Source organism: Rhipicephalus microplus, unplaced genomic scaffold (genome assembly GCF_043290135.1).
Source record: "Rhipicephalus microplus isolate Deutch F79 unplaced genomic scaffold, USDA_Rmic scaffold_83, whole genome shotgun sequence".
In the NCBI taxonomy this organism is placed as follows: Eukaryota; Metazoa; Arthropoda; class Arachnida; order Ixodida; family Ixodidae; genus Rhipicephalus; species Rhipicephalus microplus.
The window spans coordinates 674,126-690,614 of record NW_027464655.1 but is presented as its reverse complement, the minus strand read 5'-3'; the positions used below and the strand labels follow the sequence as shown (position 1 = coordinate 690,614).

The 16,489-nt window shown below is 47.5% G+C and overlaps 1 protein-coding gene across 1 annotated transcript in view; it reads right to left on the bottom strand.

Annotated features, from left to right (window-relative positions):
• Nucleotides 1–5,794: 5,794 nt before the first annotated feature.
• The window catches only part of LOC119159548 (COUP transcription factor 2), a 152,807-nt gene continuing 142,112 nt past the window's right edge, over nucleotides 5,795–16,489 (bottom strand). Inside the window, exon 4 of the mRNA XM_037412350.2 lies at nucleotides 5,795–11,170. Within this exon, the coding sequence (XP_037268247.1) occupies nucleotides 10,896–11,170 (275 nt within the window). The 3' untranslated portion in view covers nucleotides 5,795–10,895. The remainder of the gene's footprint in view (nucleotides 11,171–16,489) is intronic.

The window sequence follows — 16,489 nt, the reverse complement described above, 5'->3', positions numbered from 1 at the left end:
AAGAAGTGACTGTTACTGGTCATCAGTGTTGCTGGTCAGAGGACTACGTTGTTGGATATAAGGCCTATAATAGCACCGCAGGTGGTAGCAAAATTATATTAGAGCCATTGCTTAGCTTCGACCATCTCTTCAAAATTACCGTAAAGTCATTACTTGGAGTGCGATATTGTCTCGAGTTAACACAGTGGATCACACCTGCCATAGTTCGAGGAAAACTTCAAGGACTCAAAGGCGGCACTGCAATCCCTTCTATCACCTCTACGCCGCGACCCATACGAAGAACTGGCATTAGAGATTGCAGCAAAGACTCACCATTTCATTGAGAAAGGACATGAAATAGCCTTTCGATGGCTTCCAAGTCGTTTTGGAATAATTGGCAAAGAACGAGCCAAGGAGCTGCCCATTCTTCCCATACTGAAAGCGATCAAACATGAATACCGCTCTCCAGAACTGACGCTGCACGGAAGCTGAGCATGCTTGCTCGCAAGCGCACCACGTCGCAATGGAACGAGTCACATTTCACCCATGCACGATTATGCACCCTAGACCCAACGCTCAGTCTTCGAATTCCTCCAGAACTTCGCCGACGAGACGCTACTATGCTGTGCAGATTATAGTTGGCTGTCGGAAATACCAGTGCGTACGCGTTCCGCATATATAGGGATGGCCGATTTTGCGGCATGCGACCATTGCAGCAGTGACGAAACAACTTGGCACATTCTGTGTGAGTACCAAAAATACTGCTCGAGGAGACAGTCACTCTGCAATGCACTAGACGAACCGGATAACTAGACTCTTTCGGAAGAAAGAATCCTGCGCTACCCACAGGACTTTATGTCGCAGAAGAAGGCTGTGAAGGCGCTCCTGCGCTTCTTACGTTTAACCGGCCTCTCCAAGCGACTGAGATTGGAACGCGCTGCATGTGTATGCATGTGAATTTTTTTTCCTAATTTATTTTATATCTCGCTATCTCCATCCTCTTTCCGACCCTTATTTCCCCTCCCCTGTACAGGGTAGCAAACCAATTCTTTCAGGTTAACCTCCCTGTCGCTTCCTTCTATTTATTTCTCTCTTTCTCTCTCTCCAAGACTGCACACTATAGCAGAAAAGCGGAAAACGTGAGCCTTCTTTGTGCATTCTTCTTTTGATGCAGACGTTAGTTACTTCAAGGCTAAATAATAGAACCTTTGCAAGTTCTAAATATTTGAGTCTTTCTCGTTACGGTGTACTCTTGCATTGATGGCTATCTGTACTTCAAGGAATGCACACACACTAATGTACGGCTTAGAAAGAGCGCAGTAGATTATATTGTATAGCGTTGATTCACAATTTGTACGTTTTAAAGCTAAAGGTCACTCACTCCTGCTGGTTAGAACTACTTCATTTTAGTAGCAGGTGTTGTTTAATTTAAGCATGAGAAACATTTTTGGTGTTCGAGAACCCTACACGAATCAAAGAACAGAACTCTCCTGAGTTTCGTTGACGTGTGACAGTTGTGGTGCTGCGAATAATATTCATTTTTTTCGCCCTATTTCGTACAAGACAAACATTAGTCAGTCATTCGGCTTTCAGTAATGTCTCCGACAAGATCGACGACCGAGTCGGGGGGCAAAACAAAAAGGTTTGGTTGCAATATTTGTTGAACACGATTCTCACAAACGTATCTTCGAGGTACAATAAAACTACAGACAAGTGAGGCATGACGAGCTATTATAACGACCGTTTGCGTCACCCTTAATGCAGGGTATGGATGAACATGCAAGCTCCTACTTGTACAGAAACGGCAGAAGATGTCGCTTAGAGCATGCAGACGGTAAATGCGCCGAAGCTCGTGCCCCTTATTGCAAGCTCTCCCCGTTCCAACATACATTTCGGCTCTACACAGTTAAAGCTTGCCCCACTGAGGTTTTTTCCTGCGTTGGCATTCCTTCGCGCGTGTACACATATCGCGCCGCGCAGAAAACGGTGCCTCACGAAACTCGGCTAATGCGCGATCCCACTGACCAACCGGTTAGCGGAACACAAGATAACAAGAAAGAAAATGGCGCGAGCCCTCCTCTCTCGTCCTCAAAAGCCGTTCAACTTCCTTTGTGTTTCCTTCTTCGCGTGTTCGGCGCGATAAATGTGACGTGTACAGAGGGAAGGCTTTAGGATGGCGGGTGTTGGGGAGGGGGGGGGTGTAACACGCACGGCGGCTTTCTCTGGCTCTATCTATCCACAACGTTCGGCCATCGCACCGCTCAGTGGACAGTTGTTTTAAATTAGTTCTGGCACGTCAGGAGTGGCGGCGTTTCCTGGTTGTCGCACGCGGCCGTTGTACGACACGGCGAAGGCTCCGCGATGCGCACGCGCGAGAGGATCGCTATAGAGCTCCCCGCTTCACTGTTTGCCCGCTGTCTCTGCTCCGTACGAGAAGCCGACGATGCCGCCGCCTTTAGAATAGGGGTCGCCGCGTCTTCCGAGCATTTGACGCTCCCGTGATTGCCTCACGCGCCGCTCCAGCAGCGATGATTGGCGCCGCGTAGCGCGGTAGCTAGCCCGCGTCAGTCGGTAACGATCCGTCACTCGGATAGCGAGGGGCGCAGAAAAGTATAGCAACGCCGCCGATACCAACGAGACGAGCCGCCTCGTGACAGAGCAAGCTTGGGAAACGTGTACGACGAGCGTGAAGCACGGAGAGTTCGGGGGTCTTCCGAGGCACTGGCTGCAAGGAGGCAATGTAATAGATAAGTGGGTATCGTGTAGTCAAGACACGTGGAGGAAAAATTTTTAAGCACCACGAGAGGAAAAGCTATTGTTACGTTTTCTAAATAGAACTGCAGCGAAATAACGGTGCGGTGCCGCATGGTTAAGGTCAGTACTCCCCAGAGAAAACGACTTCGACTTGCAGCTTGACGTTAACTAACCAGTCTGCGAAAATAATTTCAGGGGTGAGTTGCTTCATCACCCTCCATATTTGGTATATAATTAACCTGCAGGTTCTGTACCAAAGACACAGTGGGGCTCGAACCCGGGCCCGCTGCGTGCCAGCCCAGTATTCTACCACTGAGCGATGCCAGTGCTTGGAACTTGTTCGCAAACTTGCCTTAGGCAGGCTTGATGCCGGAAAAACAATCGCTTTATTATGAGTAATGAAGCGTTTTAGAACAGCAAAAGAACAACCAGGCGTCAAACAATGCGAACAAAAATAACCAGTGGGTCGTCCAATGCTCCAACACACTTCAAAAGCTTGTTCTTGATCACCTATTAACTGCGGAGCATACCCACTTCAGACATAATTCCTCATCGTCGTCAGCCACTGCATGAACAATTGGAACAAAATTCCTTGCAAGTGTTTAGCGGATACCACGCTTCTGAGAACAATGGCGAAGGGTAGCATAGCGAATGTCTGCCTACTATCCAGAAATTATTAATAATAATGCCGTAGTGGGTACCCAGCAAGTGTGCTTGCAGTAGTTACCCAATGAGTGTTTAGAAAAGCCTCTCAAAGGCCGCTCCTCTAACTTTCGCAGTGTCTGTGCTGCACCTTCCACGCAGGCTTGGCGTTTTCTTTTTTCTTCTTGTATGTACGCAGCTTGTATGTATGTACATAGTTACAGGTTAGACTGTAGCGTCTTCACTGCATTTACGACGTACACTCGATTCGCATAAACGACGGCGATGGTGTGGTCGCTGACATCGCTATATTAAGTCATGATCGGAACAAACGAATTAAGGGAAGATTCAGAATGAAATACAGCCCTCCCATTGTTTGCTGCGATACTGAAAGAGAGTACGCTTCGGTGCGATTAAGTTTATCCCTTCTGCACTCGGACCAATGGTGCGCAATAACGTTTAGGCTACGTGCAAAGCAAGCGAGCCTTCTTGCCGACGAGACGTCCCGCTGCGTGCTCCAAAAACACGCTTCCGGTGCATATACGGCCCCTGCATGGGCGCCCCTAATATACGCGGGTCGTGCCCGCGACGCGGCGGCGGGGATTGCGACGCTTGGTCGGTTTGCGCAGCGGTTAGCGCGGTTTATGCCCATGACAGGCGGGACGGCTGCGGGGAGATAAATATGAAAGGCTCGCGTGGTAGCTTTTGTTATTTCTCTTATTCCCACACCCGATGACGAACCCTGAGCGATGCGATCACTCTGTATACCGCGGCGTCGACAATGACTTTCGGCGTGTGCACGAGTTTGGCTTTGGGATAAAGACGGATCTCTTTCCCTTAATTCGAAATACTTGCATTCATCATTAATAATAGTGCATGACAATCAAAGATACGCGCTTTTTTTCTTTTTTTGCCAGTAAAACATGAAAACTTTAAATCAATTAGTCGGTGGTATTCACTCCTTACCTAACTATATATATATATATATATATATATATATATATATATATATATATATATATATATATATATATATATATATATATATATATATATATATATATATAGTGTAATGAAATGAGACAAAGAGACACTGCCTTTGCTGCAGGGGGGCTGTTCTTTTTCTGCCTCGTCTTCCTCTATACTTCGCAGTCTATAGCGCGCCCCAGTGGCGCTGTCATCCTTACAATATATATATATATATATATATATATATATATATATATATATATATATATATATATATATATATATATATATATATATATATATATATATATATATATATATATATATATATATATATATGTAGGTATACATCAGGGGTTTGTTAAGAGGAGCTTGCATCCTGAATGGTTGAGTTGATAAATCGTTGCCACATTGTTTTTATTATCCATGTACGTCTGTTCTATCTTCTTTCTGCTTGATAGTTTGACATTGTTGCGAAACTATGCATTGTCTTTGTAACTTTCATAGCTTTGCATTTTCTATGGTATCTGCCTTTCTTTTTTCACAGCGAAAGCTGTTATGATATCACGACAAGGGTCGCGCGTGGCGCCGTAGTTATCCGTCGCCGCCACCGCTGGTGCACAGTGCGATTCCAACCCGGGTCTCCTGAGTGCCAACCCAGTATTTTCTACCACTGAGCCAGCCGGTGCTTGAGACTCATTGGCAAACTGGCCTTAGGCAGACTTGATGTCGGGAAAAGGAATCACGTTAATATGAGTAATGAAGCGTCATGGAACAGCAAAGCAACCACCAGGTATCACAACGTGTGAATTGCGCAACGAGTCGTGGGTCGTCGAATTCTCCAACCCATTACAAAAGGTCGATCTTATTCACCGAATAACTGTGGCACATATCCACTGTGGAGGATTGCGCGCCGGATTACAAAAGCTTCTGGCATAATCCTTCATCGTCGTCATCATGGAAAAATGCACAAAATTGCTTGCGAGTGTTTAGTGGGTACCACGCTTGTGCGAAGAATGACAAAGGATGGCATAGCGAATGCCTGCCTAGTACACACTGATTCTATGCGTAGTGAGTGCCCTGCAAGTGTGCTCGCGGCAGCTACCCAAAGAGTGTTAAAAAAGTCTCTGAAAGACCGCTTTCCCGTTTTCGTTGTGACGGTGCTGCACGTTTCGCGCAGGCCTCGTGATTTTTTTCTTCTAGTCCCTTTTTCTCTCAGTACTAAGGAAATGTGGTGGGAGATGAGTATATGTATTGCAACGAGCTGAAAATAACAACAAAGAGGACATGAAATAGTACGACGTTTCGGGACTTGGCGAGTTGGGCGCCGTCTATATAGTCAGCCTGTAACGAGGTATCAAGCTACATTGCCGTGCATTTCCGTGGAGTGGTTTCGGCAGTCATGCACAGCATACGCCAGCATCAATTGACAACAGGACGAAGCACGGCGTTCGAGGAAAAAAAAATTGCACTTTATTGTGATCATTATCACTTCTCTCCACTGCGCTATGTAATGACGAATTGGTGGGTGTGGGTGCGCGGACCACCTTCGGTCTGAAGCATGAGTGCGCGCACATGAAAAAAACACACTGTGGGCAGAGAGGAAGCGTTTCCATTCTATCGTTGCCTTGCTTTGTTCGTTTCATCACATCAACGAATCACACCAGCCGGAACACTCTGAACAGTGTGGGTAAGCTCAGCGCCTTCCCGAGCGCCTCTCAATTCGGAAGCGCGATACAGTGTACAAAGCTGGCGGGCGTTATTTACAAATCTTGACTGACCATTACGGCGTGTAATTACTAGGAAGTAGTAAAATCACGTAATTCAAGGTCTCACCTGTGCTATCCTCTAGTACAAGAACGGCTGGGTTCCGTTACAGTTACATATCGCTATGCACACCATAGCCGTCTTAGCATCGCATTATAGCCGAGTTGACGCTTACGCTGGGTGGCGAGTTGAATATACGCCATCAGAGGTCTTGCCACTTCTGTGGTGTACTTTACGGCAAGACAGCCTTGCTGGTTTTCACGAGTACATAAGCTACAAGTTTCAGTGTGGCACGCGTCATATTTTTCATAAAGATTAAGATTATTTGAGCTACTTTTCATTTGTCCATATTTACGAGTGAATAGGTTATTCCTCGGCAAGTAATGTTTTCAGGCGTGCAGCAGTACGCCCACTAGGTGGTGCAAAACAAAGTTGTCGTACCAGCGTCCAGACAAAAAGACGTGTTAAGGCAAGGTTCGCTATAATTCGTTACCAGATTTTTGCATATTGTACAATAAAAGCGACGTTAAAGATTTTTTTATTCTTATAACCGATGCCACATCAGGAAATTTGAACATTTAAGGGCTGGTGTGCAAATGGCAGCTACTTCAGCCCGGGCACTTGCAGACGAGTTGTTCTTAAGAACCATGCTTTCTACAACGTCATTAAAACGAAAGATGTTCGCTGGTTGCGCATAGGTTTGAGGCAAGACAGGAAGATATAAATCAGAGATTACAGCACTAGAGATCCGTTAATATATGATTTTATTTATTCTCACTGGTATGGTAGAACAGCAACTGTTGCTGCGATAGAACGAAAACGTTTCCCCTCTGTACAGAGCAGACTAAAACCAGACCACTGCAATCAATCAATGTCCTTCTTTAAAACACACTCTGGTTCGCTGATCCACGTCTGCCGTCACAATATGGCCGCTTATTGACACAGAGAAGAAATGTAATTCACAGCTCGTGTACAAACCATTCCAACAACATATTAACAGCGCCAAGATTTCCCGGCGGTGCGTAAAGATTGAAAAGTAAAGGTGCGCATTGAGAGAGGGCTTCGGCTTTGGGTGGTGTGAACCCCTGATCGCTCTCCCCAAGCACTGCGCCAATGGACTACGTTTTACTCTGGCCAGAGAGAAGTATAATCTGACTATGGTGGCTATAGCACAGGCAAGTAGTATGAGCTTTGTTCTCGGATCACTTATCTTTGTTCGCTAACAGACTCTCGGCTAGTAAAAAAAGGCAATGCAGAGTCTCTACTATCATTATGAGTTTTAGTGTTTTTCTTCTAGATTCCAGGTTAGCATTAAGTCAATCAAGGTAATCGAAAAGCTGAGGTAGCTGCAACTCACTTTAAGTACCTTATAGGATCATGCCGACAGTTTCATCGCGAAACGCTTCTTTTCAACGTTTTCTTTCGCGCAGACCATAGTTTAAATAATTTTATACGCTATGTAAGCACCTAAGCATGAATAAACGCACCGCAAGGGAAGGCGATATCTTTTCTCTCTCTCTTTTTTTTCTCTTACCCTAAAAATGTCAGAGGTTCACAAAGCAGAAGCGGGCAGATAGAACAGGACAAAGACGCTGTATCGACACTGATAAAATACCACAATGTGTACAACGTTCACACATACACACAGGCACACATAATTGAGTACACACGTATACGAATGCAGCTCGGCTGTGGAGTGTTTTTCTTCATCATATAACGGCTTAATTTGGCTGTCTGTCCGTGTGAAAGATGGGATAAAATGAGCGCAAGAACTATACAGTGTAACCAACGGTGTCGAAGGTCGCCGAGATCAACGACTGCTGAACTGTTTTGAGACACTAGCAGTCGTTACTTGCAGTCACTGAGATGTGTGTGGGGACGCGTTTTTTTTATGACGCACCATACATGAAGCGAAAGCTATGGCCTAGAAGAACGAGGGAGCCGGTAGGGAAGCTCACAACAAGTGGATGTCTCTGCGCCGTGGCTTCATACTTCCAAAAAACGAGTTGTCTACAGAACTGATCGGGCAGCTCGGGCTTTCTCAATTTTATGAGCATTCGGAAGGGAGCATGCAGAGAGTTAGCGAAATATGATGGTCAGATATACTTTCGCCAAACAAGGACTACGTTATTCAACTTCAGCGTTCCTTCAGAAATTCTAATTTGGATCTCTCAAGAAATCCCATCGGGGCAACCAGCACCTCAATTTGTTACCCTGCAATTTGTCCTCAAGAAAGGTGCTTTTTCAGAGATATTCGGCAATAATTTGGACGATAAGAATGTCGCGTGTGTTGCCATCGATTCATACATGAAGATAAGAAAGTGAAAACGAAGACGGCTTTGTGGTGGCGTTACGTAACCTGCGCCCGAAACTTCGAGAAACATCACTGTAGATCAAAAGGCCAGACGTCACGATCGCTTAACTTCAAGGCATGTATATTTCTAAAACTGTCGTCAATTCAGAAAAAAAAACTGTGGACTGTTTTTAAATGCCATTACGTGTTCGATGCTCGGCGACACTTGCGTTCATTTGGCAGCAGCACTAATGTTTTTATGTTGCGAAAGCTAGGAGATGACGGGGTGAGACGACAAATTATAACAACGGCGTGCCTACACTACAAGATGAAACCCACATGATACTGAAGACACTCTAAAAACCAGGGTACCTGTACGCCACGGGCTGTACCACTAAGAAATTTTCACTTATCTCCGGAGGTGCGAAGGAATGAGCTAATAATGTTCTCTTATCATTTTAGGATGATGTTATGGTCGCAGAGCCTTCAATGCAGCTTTTTTTTCGTAGATGTTCTCTACAGAGCAGCAGTAAGACGAGGGCAAATAATAAGCAGCAACTACTGAATCTCATATCTTAAGCGTACAAGGTCCACTCTGTGGATGTGAATGAATGAGAATGGATGAGCATTTGGCCTTCGCACGAGGGTTTGATGCGTAAATTTGGCACCCATGGTGTGAATCTTCTGACACGCGAGGCAAGCCGAGCATTTGAATACGACTCCCTGTTTTATCACTCGAAAGGTTCGAGACAGCCTATCCAGCAATTGGTGGTATGGTATGGTATCGAAGCGATGAGCTGGAAGTGATTCAGCGGACAATGGGAGAAACAGCAGCAACACTTTCGACAGGTTACTCTGGGGAATAGAGAGAGCGAATAGGTATGCATTATCTGTACACTGAAAAGGATATCTCGCTATAGCGTTTGCCCTGAAAGGCAACATGTCTTGCTCACTGCGTTTTTTTTTCTGGTCCGCTCGTCAGTCAGTAACGTATTTACAAGAACAAAAGATGCATTGTCCGAACACACACTGCACACTGTGATTGTTCTCTGCGACTCGCGAGAACTGCGGTCCAAACTGTTGAGCTGTACCTCATTTGTCGGTGTTCATCACACGCCCGTTCACAAACTCGAGTTGCGTCTGACACTGCACCGTCGCACAGTCCGCTGTGACGCAGGCTTCTGTCGGCTATATTCTGTCACCGGACTTTGACATTAACTATGGTTAGCTCACTGATATCACCGGTGATGTGGCAGCAGACGGGAAAAGTGGCATTTAGTCTGGCTGTCAGTTTACTGCAAGCATGATAAAGGGCAGAAGCGAGCTTCTTTGCAGTTATAAACAGCGCTGAGTAGCGAGAGTCTAAGTACAAGAACCACGGGCTGATCTCGGCCAAGCTGCAGTACGTTCTTGAGATGTGACTCTGCACAGGACTTCCCCGACAGGCAGCGCTTTGAACATATCAGGGGCTTCTTCAAGGTCTTGTAGTTTTCTAATTCGATGACAGCACGCCCGAATGCCTGAGGGTCATGGAAAACGCGAATCAGATGCCACCACTGCTGCCATTTTTTTTTCTTGAACTGTGACATTCAATAGAAAAATCAACGCAGAACAGTTGGAAAATTAGCAGCCTCCTGGCGCCCTACCCTGTACAATACAACGTTGCTCATGCGCTGTTTTTCGCATAACCTCGTGTTCAAGCACAATCATTGCTTCCATGCGCACGATCCGCATGTCTCGAGACCAGATGATTCCTTTTCAAGCTACCAACTTCCCTTTCACGTCCCTGGACAGCAGACAGCCAACAGTAGTTCTCGCAAACTCGAGAAAAGAGCGGCGGCAAGGCGACTTTGTCAGTGACGTGTCCATAGGCCACTAAACGTTATCTACTAGTAGTCCAACATAGCAGGTGGAACTGAGGGAACAGTGGTGCCGAGGAACGTCAAGAGGTCACCGGCGACAAGACGGTGTTGCTGTTGTAAGTCTAGAGTTAGCGGTCACCGACTGACTCCGGGCACTGACCGCTTTTTGCTACGCGCTCTATACAGCACGCCGACCACGATGACGGGATGGGCGCCTCGATCCAGCACAGGTCCTGGACCATAGGCATAACTTCGAGGACCAGGATGACGAAGAACCTCAAGACGCTGCCAGCCACGGGTTAGCCGCTGCAGGGCGTCGTATCCGCACGCTGCTTGAACCGACAACTCACTGCGGAGACCTTCTTGGTGCCGCCGTCTCAACAACACACCGGGTGGAATGGGATGGCCGCGCGACGTCTCGCGATGCGCTTGCAAGGAGCAGGTCACAGCTGCTTGCCGTTCCTGCGGAACGGGTCCTGAGGCACGCCGAGCACGTCAGCCGCCGTCTCGGCAGCCAGAGGACTGGTGGCCGCGACGGGGCCGGTGGCCAGCGGTTGCCAGAGGGGAGCAGCAGTGGGCAGCAGTGAGGATGCCCAGGGGTCCAACGTCGCGTGGACCCCCGACGGAGGTCACTGGAGCGGCATGTAGGGCCAGTTGAACGAGCTGCCGGACAGCAGCATGTCGCGTATCAGCGTCTCGATGGGCGTCTTGCCTACCAGGCGCACGAAGAAGAGCTGCTCAATAACCTGCGAGCTCACTGTCCGTAAGCTGGGTAGCCGCAGCAGGAGCTTGCCGAACCGCGTCGGCTGGTTCGGGTACTGCGTTCGGCAGTACTCTTCGAGCGCGCACTGGGACTTCTCCTGCAGGCTTTCGATGTGCGCCACGTCTGAGAGGCCGCAGGCGTCTGCATCAAACAGAAAAGGAAGGAAGGTTAGACTTAGGTTACCGAAAAAGATCAGGCAATGACGACGCCGCAGCAACACGCGGCCACAAGAAAGACAATATGCACCGACATTGATTTTTGTTGTTCTTTTTTTTGCAACGACTTTGTCCACGTATTTAATGCACGCACATCGCGAACAACGACACTGGGTCTGTCACGCATAATGATGACGGTTTATTAAATAAAATGTGACCAGTGTCGGATGTAGGCTCTTCTTATCTACTAAAATAGCGTGTCATTGGCCGATGCTTTCGTTTTCACTAATGTTTTTTTTTTCATCAGGACTAACCGGAGTCCGGGAATGTGCGCCAACAATTACACTGCGACTAGTCTTCTGAACTATTGTAGAGGCTACTCGTGCAAGCACGGCGACAGTAACAAGCACGAGCGTTTCGGCGAAAACGTCGAGAAAGCAGATTCTCAAGTATACGGAGCATTCTTTGGCGATATGCCTGTTAGGCATAGGCACATTGCGCAGAGGACGGACTACAATGGTAATGGAGATCGTAGTACAGTTCGACAACAATGACATTGCGCAAAAGAACAAGAAAAGGAAAGCGAAAAAAAAGCACTCCGTTCTCTTATGGTCGACAAGGCGAGAGAGGTGAAGCATGTAAGCCGTCGTCCGTTCGTCCGACCACACACATGCATACACGCAAAAAAGAAGAAAAAGAAGCAGGACGATAAAGGAAAAGAACAGTGTAAAGCAGGGAGGTCGAATGCAAGCGTCTAACGGTTCTGCGCAGAGCCGCGGAACCGGCCGCGTGCGCTTAATTGATCCCGACGTCTTGTGTCACGGCACCAGTGCCGAACCGGTGCGGAGCAACCGCCCATGCTGGTCGGGAGAAGTCTTCCCTCGCTGTTTTCTTTCTCGCTTCTGCCCGCATTATCTTCTGGCCCGGCCAGGGGTGTAAGCATCTTGTCCTAGGCGCAGTACCTGTCTGTCTCGCGCCGAAGATTAGAGGGGAGGCAGCACTGCGCGCGCGTATTCGTCCATACATACGCTACACGTCCTTCTGCAATGTGCCTTCGGTCGAAATGGCAGGCTTCCTCCAGCCGTTGGTTGGGTGGCGGCGATGTACTACTATACGTTGCTATTTCGGGAGGGCGGTGTCGAACGGCTGTACCAAAGCCGTTGCGCGCGTGCATATACATATATACGGCTTCTCTCTCACGTTCACCTTGTGACCTCCGCTGACCCCCGGCGTGTACAGTGCCGCGGCCGCTGGGGTTAAACGGCGCGCGACCTTTTCGGGCATCGTTAGGAATCCTTTATAATGCGCGCGCAGCTGAAGCTGCACGGCAACATGGGTGTGTTGCGCGTCACCGCTTTGCTCATATAGTTTTACTGCGCGGTACGTGGACAGTACTTAGCGTATAGACATTGCGCGGCGCAGTTTTTACGACGTTCGACGAACGCGCACACACGTTCGACGTCGTCATTTGCTTTTCCTGCGCCTCGACGGCAGCAGCGCCTTCGTCAGCGATTCAGCACCGCGGGCCTTCCCTCCGTTATGACTCCGTAAATGTAGGCTCAACGGCCCAAAAACTAAACTACCATGTCCCGCACTACGTGCTTGTGTCTATGGTCCCCTTTGGCCCGAGATCTGCGCGTTTGCACGGAACGGCTCCTGTAGTCGTTTATTTTATTATTTTTTCCTTTGTTTGTTCGTGGGACGTGGCTAACTACACACCCGCGATATAACCCGACTATTCTCGTCCCACGTCGAAAACTGCGAGCGGCCTGGGTGGGTCACGAAAAAAAAAAAAAACGGTGGCGGCGCGGTAGTCTTGGTTTCTCTCATCTGGGCCACGAATGCAAGAAGCGTCCTCGCTACGGGGGTACAACAACAACAAAAAGAAAGTAGTTAGGGAAGAAGACAATGGCTGGCGGATGAAACGCGGTGGACAAGAGGGTGAATTAAGCGGAGGCGGGCGATCTCACTCCGCAGGTCGAAAGGTCAAGTCGTGATCGGCTGCGGCGCAGGTGCCGAGCCACGGCTTGACCGGGACGCTATTAAATTCAGCTCTGATGGTCCGCGCCGTTCGTTCTCTTTTACCACGAGGCAGTAGTATACGCCCTCGAACAAGATAGTGTTGCCCGCTTGCGCGAGTGCATCGTCGATGTCGCGGAGTAAATGATGGGTGCAATCATTTCTACAGACTGTGGCGGCGGAAACCAATACCCCGAATCACCAGCTCCTGCATGAAGCAAAAATTACTGCAGTCAATTTTCGCGACCTCTTTTGGAGGGCTGCTCTTGATTTTCAGCTGACCGGATTATTATTATTATTATTATTATTATTATTATTATTATTATTATTATTATTATTATTATTATTATTATTATTACATAGCAATGTAGATTGTGAAAGCGCTTTCGGGAATGCTGCTAATCATTGTATTGTATTGCTTCAATGAATGATTGATTGATCGACTGAGCATGATGAATAGTCTTTTGCAAAAACTTCAGCGTGCCGTATGTTTTAGAGAGAGAGGAATACACAACAACACGACTGTAAGAGCTGAAAAGAATCAGTTATCTGATAAACCGATAATCATACACTCGAATAACGCACAGTCGACTTCTTTCTTTTTCAACGCACGATTACTCACGTTTGCTCTATAATCGGAAGGTCAAGGGATTGTTTTCCTGTGTTGGCACTGCCGCACAAAAACAACAATGGCGGCAACAACGACGATTACGGCAACAGCTCCAGCATGCAGTGGGAATTATCCGGCTCGGTGGAACAGTGGAGATCGGCTGCTGACCTCGAGGGTCGCGGGTTCGATTCCAGCCATGCAGGTTGCCTTTCGATTGAGGCGAAATGATAGACGCCTGTGTACTGTGCGATGTCAGTGAAATCCAGACGGTGAAAATTTGCGAAGCCTTCGACTAGGACGTCTCTCATAATCATACCGTGCTTATTGGGACGTAAACCGCAGTTATTATTATTATTATTATTATTATTATTATTATTATTATTATTATTATTATTATTATTATTATTATTATTATTATTATTATTATTATTATTATTATTATTGTTGTTGTTGTTGTTGTTGTTGGGAGGGAATCAGAGTTCACCCTATTCCACAACACAGGCAGTTAGTTCCGGCTCAAAAGAAACGCAGATATCCGTGGCAACGCCAGCGTCATTCGCAGCCTGGTTAAAGCAGCGCATCGCCTCTTTCCCCGGCATCGCAGCCGACGATTGCTCCACATATATCCGCCATACGAATCCCGTGAAGTCGCCCACCCCCGTTGACAACTCTCGGGCTCTCGTAGAGACAAAACAATCGCAGCTGTTTCACGGGTGGGGGCGAGGAGCACACAAACATAAGTCGCTCTAGAGGAGGGTATGCATGCACGCACGCCTGGCGGCGACAAAGCTTCAAAGGAACGGAAGCGCGACGCCGCCTTGTACTCCAGCGTTCAATCTAGCCCACTGCCTCTCCTGCTTTATTCTCTAGCAGCGCTGCCCCCCGCCTTCTGAATGCCCCCGAGGCCCACCACTGAAACAGCGAGGGAACTAAGAATTGCTAGTTGAAGGGGGAAAAGAAGGGGGCTGCAGGAGGCGAGACAAAGCGCGATGATGGGGAAGGGTGTAAGAAGTCCAGATTAGAAATAAAAATGGCCGCAGTGCGCGAACAACGTAGAAGCGGCAGCGGCGAAGAAAAGGCTGGGGTCGCGTCGCTCGTGTCTCTCTCCCCGCTTTATTAATTAAAACAAGCTCGGCGAGAGTCGTTGCGCTGTCGCCACGGCCCCGCCATCTATAGCGTGCTGTTGTCACTTTTACTCCTCTTTGTTCGCGACCTCGTTTCTCTCTTCGTTGCTTTCGATTCGGGAAAAAAAAAGAATAATAAACGACGGCCCGTAAGCGCAAGCTGTGCCGCGCACAATTAAAGCAATTAACACGAGGGCGCCAGCAGGACGAATAGGCCTAAGAGACGAGGTTCTTCGTGAAATAAAGGACTAGAAACGCACGGATGGGGAAGAGAGAGGAAAATCCCAGCTAAATGAGGCTTGGCTGAGGCTATTTTCTGCCGTGTTATATACCACATACAGCGGCCTTTTCTTGCCGCCGTGTATTTTCCCAGAGGTGGTGTTAATACGCGCGCGACTATACAGCTGCGTTGCGTGCGTATGCTGTTACGCAACTGCGGTGTGTGAGCCTTTTTTCTAATAGTGACTCCGAGAAATTCCAACCACATGTGTGTTAGCGTGCCACGTCGTGACTTTTTTGCACTTATGTATTTGCCGAAGCGCATGATCTAGCTTGCTTTATACACTAGAGCGTTTGTGGTCGTCCTTGTTTTATTTGTGCGTTTTTTTTTGTTTTTACACGTCCCGTTAGTTTCATGCACTAGGAAAAATGTTGTGGGTGTCGACACTAGCACTTCGGCGTTCGGCACGCCGCCGAAGTTTATTTCAGAGGTCACGTAGAAATTTTTCAATCAACTCGTTCAATTATTAGTAAATAGCCCGACAGTTATCTGGTCCTCATTTGAAGGAAACCTATGTTCTGATATCATACATATCTACTATAACACTTAACTTGAACTAGAACCACAGATTTCATATCAACTTTTTTCTTGTCTGTGAATATTCGGAAAAGACAGAAGAAACTTGCTCGCCCGGAAATGCTTGGAGAGAAACGACAGCTCACCCGGTGGTTGTGTTACTATAATAGGAAACGTCGCTATAACTCCAGTGTCTCCCAGCAGCTGGTTTCCTTAGCTGTGTACCACAACTCCCGCCCACCCCCAACCCGGCTTCATTTTTTTTTCTTTTATTTAAGCCTCGTGAGAGTCGATGGCTTCACAAACAACGACGTGGTGCTAACCGATAAGCTTAGCGAATACGAAGCGGAGGCTATAACGAAACACAGAAGATTCTAACCTGTATTTCCTGAACCCCATGGAGTGGGATCGACCATATTGTTATGACAAGCTTTCGAAAGAGAATCGTGTGAGAAAAGCGCCTCTAGTCATCGATAACATCAAAAAAAAATGACGAAACGAAGGAGATGAGTATGAAGCATCAAGACTCCGTCCACATATCACAGCCAACGTGTTCATTCGAACTGCAGCGTAAAGTATGAGCAACACATTCGTAAAAGAAAAACAAAACAAAACAAAACAAACTACAGCGTGCGTAAGCTATCGCGCACCCAAAAACCTCGTCCAAGACTTGACGCCACTGTAATTTGCTTGTCCAGCGTTCCATTTGTATAGACTACAGAACCAACAGGCCGTTCACGTCCTTGCCTGAATATT